The 5,453-nt window shown below is 39.6% G+C and overlaps 1 protein-coding gene across 2 annotated transcripts in view; it reads left to right on the forward strand.

Annotated features, from left to right (window-relative positions):
• The window catches only part of Cyfip1 (cytoplasmic FMR1 interacting protein 1), an 89,412-nt gene that overhangs the window by 66,781 nt on the left and 17,178 nt on the right, over positions 1–5,453 (forward strand). For both annotated transcript variants that reach the window (XM_029547166.1, XM_021190559.2), the window contains exons 21-22: positions 2,474–2,593; positions 3,591–3,790. In XM_029547166.1, the coding sequence (XP_029403026.1) occupies positions 2,474–2,593; positions 3,591–3,790 (320 nt within the window). The remainder of the gene's footprint in view (positions 1–2,473; positions 2,594–3,590; positions 3,791–5,453) is intronic.

A 5,453-nucleotide genomic window follows, 5' to 3' on the forward strand; every position in this document is an offset into this window, starting at 1 on the left:
TTTTTTTTTTTTTTTTTTTTTTTTTTTTTTTTTTGGTTTTTCAAGACAGGGTTTCTCTGTGTAGCCCTGGCTGTCCTGGAATGGATAACCAATTTTTGTGTTCTTCCCTGGGAAGACGATTTCTTCCGTTCTCAGCATTTCTTAGTTGTGTAGGGGTCAGGCCTTCCTCATAAGCATTCCCCTTTCCATGTTAACTTGTATATTTGTGTCATCCCTATTCGGGTCACATTTAGGCAGCCATGTTGATGAGACTTTGTGGGTATGTTTTTCTGACATTTTATAGGAGACACAATCTCACTGCAAACTCTCTGTTCTTTTATAATCATTATGACTACTTTCCCACAATGATTCCTGAGCCTTAGTGCAGGAGTTGTGTTATAGATATATCATCTGGGACTAAACTCTATAACTCTGTGTTCTGATTGGTTCTGTCTTTCTGTAACGGTCTCTTGTCTGTTGTAAAGAGAAGTTTTCTCTCTTTAAAGATTCATTTATTTATTTTATGTATGAGTGTTCTATCTGCATGTACATTTGCATGCCAGAAGAGGGCATCAGATCACATTATAGATGATTGTGAGCCACCTTGTGGTTGCTGGGAATTGAACTCAGGATCTCTGGAAGAGCAGACAATGCTCTTTAACCACTGAGCTATCTCTCCAGCCCTGATACGTTCTCTTGACCAGGGGTGAGAACTGTATTTACCTGTGGGCATATTTAGAATTTAGTTAGGGGATATACCGGAATATTAAACTGGCAGTTACAGGTTTTCCTCTAAGATCCATGACTTCATTAGTACTAGGTAGTTGGGTAGGTTTCCAGTACCCGGCATAATTTACCTCTTGTTGAGTGGGTCTTAAGTCTAATTAGTTAGCTGTTCGTTACTGCCAAGGTTTGTGTGCCACTATTGTACTCTTAGGGTCTTATGCCATGGTTTTGGTCGTTGTCGCTCATAAGTTAATGTTAGGTGGTACTTTTGGCTGCCTTCTTGGGAAACTTATATGGCATCTTCTGGTACTATGGAAGCTAATTCTTAGGGAGGAAGGATCCATCTCAGGTCCTTTGGGCCTTGTGCTTGAAGTTCATGGTGTCTTCAGCAATAGGGACATAGCTTCCACCTCTGCTTAGGAGGTTTTGGGAGTCACTTGTACAACCCTGACAAACAGCTTTAAAGGGCTTCTTATGTGCCCAGGCTCATCTTACACTACTGGACTTCCCACCTTAGCTTGAAATTTTAGGTTTATACTTATACTGTGTATAAGAAGGTTACATTTTATATTGGACAACTTTATCTACAGGGGTGAAATGGCAGCTCTCCAAACCCTGATTGGCTTCTAAGAAACAGGCCCAGTCTGGGAGAGTTGCTCCTTCTCCAAGAGCCCCGCATTCAGACCTTTACATGAATAATGATCAAGCATGGAGCATTAATGAGCATACCACAGAGGTAGTTATACATCTCTGCTCACTGAAGCATCATTCAAATAGCCAAGATATAGAACTAGCCTCTCAACTGATGGGTGGATAAAGAAAAAGAGTAGTGTCTATATAAAATAGAAACTTATTGACTTGAGAATAAGAATGAAATCCTGTCATCTACAGGAAAATAAAAGTGGGAATCACCATATAAGCTAAATAAGGCATGTTTTCTCCCGTATACAGAATTTATATTTTCTATGTGTGTGGATGAATGACAGGAAAGCAAGAAAGGAACCACCATGGGGGAGGATCAGAGCAGATCATGGGATGGGAGGTGACTGTGAGCAAAGTACACATATTATGCATGCATGTAAGTTATTACATTTACTTTGTAATACAAAATTTTAATTAAAAGTAAGTTGAGACTACGTAGACAGATAGAATGAAGTGAGAGACTTGTCATCACAGAAATCAGAGGTGAGCTTTTTCTTGGCCTAAGCAAAGGTTTTTAAGATAGACAGTGCTTGTGTTTTATTGTATTTTTAAAAACAACAAATAGTAATGTACTAAATAATATCTTGCTCCATTGCAGACTTTGAATACAGTAGTAGTCCCAATATCACTTGGCTTGAGGATCTAGCTCAATGGTAGAGTCCTTGCCCAGCATCTCTGTAGAATTGGGTACCAGCTTCAGCATTGTATGTGTGTATGCATGTGAGTGAATGCACGCACACGTTCTCACATACACACACATAATTTTTTGTATTTTCTTTTGATATAGATGTCTTGGGTGTTTTATGTTGCTGCTTGTTTGTTTTTGTTGTTTTTAAAGATCTTTGTGTTTATTTTCTTTACATGTTTTTGGTGAGGGCTTTGTGGACTGTATGTTGAGATCAGAGGACAATTCTCATGAGTCTCTTATTTCTTTCTATTATTTGGGTCCCAGGGATTGAACTGAGGATGTCAGTCTTGGCCATAATGCCTTCCCCTACTGATGCATCCCACCAGGCCTTGTGTTTATTCTTTACCTTGCTATCCCTTGCCCTCTCTCTTCCTCTAGCTGCTCGGGAGATCCATTGATCTCAATCGTCTGATTACACAGCGTGTTTCAGCAGCCATGTACAAATCTCTAGAACTGGCGATTGGACGGTTTGAAAGTGAAGATTTAACATCAGTAGTCGTAAGTACTAGAACTATTTTTTTCCCTTTCTATTGATAAGTTAAATTAATGTCCTTGAGTAGACGATAAAAGGTGGGAACCAACTGATCTTTGAATATGTCAAGTATCATGTTACTACCTAGTCTGGTATTTCTAATTTACATTCACTTAAGAGAGAAAATAATCCTGATCTTACATAAATTACTCCTACTGAGGGCAAAGGTAAAAGTCTACAAACTCCATTACAGAGAAGAATGAAATGAATAGACTGAAAGGAAGAATTTATATATATTTTATTATAAAAGCTTGTGTTAGATGATTTTGTCCCAACTATAGGCTAATGTAGGTGTTCTGAGCATGTTGAACCTTCAACACTGGCCTAAGCAATGATAATATTGCAAAGGTTAAGTATAGTAAATTCACTCACCACCTACTGATATCTCTGCTTAAAATTGCTTTATCATGATATATCTCCATTGTAAGTCAAGGAATATATATATATATATATATATATATATATATATATATATATGTAGAGAGAGAGAGAGAGAGAGAGAGAGAGAGAGAGAGAGAAAGTGTGCATTACTTGGGTTTGTCTATATGGAGTTTATTACTTGGGAAAACTGACCCAAAGCGGCCAGCACCAGTTGGATTATATACAAGTGTGGGGACAGGGCTTCGGACTTAGGTAGTACATTGACAGGTATTAGGTAGTGATTTGTCCAAATTGCCTTTTCCCAAGTAGGTGGTGGCTTGTGGGCAGTAGTAAATGTGTGAAAGTGACCACAGAGGAGAAAAGACCAGAGCCCAGTGGATATGACTATAGGAGGAGGAGCTTAAGTTGAGTACCAAACTCTGGTCACCTACAAAAGTCCAATTTCATGTGGTTATGGCCCACATCTTGGTGGCCACCTCATTGCAACCTTCCACTGTCCGTATCTCCCCATGTACTAGTCCTCCTAGGGACTTTCCTGGATGGCCCATCTCATCTCATATCCTTGTCTCTATGATCCTATAGGAGCTAGATGGACTCTTAGAAATCAACCGTATGACACACAAGCTGTTGAGCAGGTACCTTACACTAGACAGCTTTGATGCCATGTTCCGGGAAGCCAACCACAATGTGTCTGCACCTTATGGAAGAATTACCCTCCATGTCTTCTGGGAACTAAACTATGACTTCTTGCCCAACTACTGCTATAACGGCTCCACCAACCGGTAAGCATGCCATTAGCGTTATAGACATGTTTGAATACTCCAGTTCAGATGCATCTACAGCGGGTGATCTTCTGCTCTGACTTTCCATAGACTTCCCCCTTTAACTCTGTCCCTCCTTTTTCCTCTATGATTTCTCATGTTCTGGTCTCTCAGGCCTTCCTGCTTTCTTCTATTTACAAGGATAGCCCTGGGCCAGGACTTGGGAAGATGGTCATCATTTTTCATGTAGAAATAGACTACTGGTGAAAGGCTGGCCGTTGAGGCAGGAGAGCCAAGGTTGTGCAGGCTCACTTAGTTGTGCCTGTAGACAGGATCTCATGTGCATTGGAATGGCTGCTGGAACTGTACTGCCTACTTTAAGTCTCCCTGTTGTCAGAACGTGGCAGGTGATTCTAATTCTCATGTTTCTATCTGAAGTGTTGAGGATCATGAGAGTGTAGGAAGGCCTTCCTTCCCGCTTACCTTCTTGCTGTTGTATTAATGGGAGTAAAGTAGTCAATTTGGTGGTAGAATGGTAGTATCATAATTCCTACACTGGTCAGCAGAATGGCATTTCCTTAGGACTAATGTGGTCTCTTTGTGTGAAGATTACCAGGGGCAGGATATTCTCTTTAGGCGACAGGTCTACCACTGGTCAAGTTGACTTCTGTGTCTGATTAAGGTCATTGCTCCCAAGTTTCTCCAGTTTCCAGTTACCACTTTTCTGTTTAAATTTTGTAAGTAACTCAACTGAGACTACTTAATAGTCATACTTTGTTGGCATCTAACTCACTAGTTTCAGCATCTGTGACAAATGCTTAGCTTGATCTTATTTGTCCCTTGGTGGTTGAAGAGTGGGTTTCTAATTCCTTCATTCCTTTGCAAATATTAATCAGCATTCTCCAAGTTAACATTCTTTTCTTTGTTGATGATTATAAGTATAATCAGGTATTCCATCTTAGAGTTTGTCTCTTCAGTTGATTTCTGTAATCAGCACCATGAGCACCTATTATTGCAATGGCGTATGTGTATTCCCACTGTTTTATAAGTACCACTTTATCTTCTGTACCACAAGATGGAATAGTCTGGGTAATTGGTATGCCCACTGGGACTAGGATGTCACTGTTCTAGAGCCTTTAGGTGCTAACAGTAGGGAGTACTTATATGCTCACTGCTTTAGCATATAAGTACTCCCTTATATGCTTATTTAGCAGCTATGGCTTCTGTTAAATGGAGAAGTGTTCTCATACAGTCCAAAACAATGTGTCAGCAAGCTACACTTCCTTTTTAGACTCAGGGTGGAATCTCTGCTTGACTCTTGCCAGCTCATGTAGCAACTGTCTGTTCCTGACACGCCAAGGTTTGTAGCAGTATTGGGCCAGGATTTGCATTTACCATGAAACTATCTTCTTCTGAATCTTTTTCTCCATCCCTTATTTTCTTCTTGTAAGGATAATAGCCATATAGCTCAGGGGTCTTACTTTCAGCTCCTGATCTTATCACCAAGTCCATGAGTGATGGCCCTATTTCTACCTTCTGTGCTATAGAAAAGGAGTTTGAAAATATCTTTTGGATGGCCCCATTTTAACTTGTAGTATTTATGTATACTTGTATTTTATTCCTATATAGTTATCTATATATTAAATATTCCTATACAGTTATCTATATATTAAATATTCCTATA

This window comes from Mus pahari, chromosome 1 (assembly GCF_900095145.1).
Source record: "Mus pahari chromosome 1, PAHARI_EIJ_v1.1, whole genome shotgun sequence".
Taxonomy (NCBI): domain Eukaryota; kingdom Metazoa; phylum Chordata; class Mammalia; order Rodentia; family Muridae; genus Mus; species Mus pahari.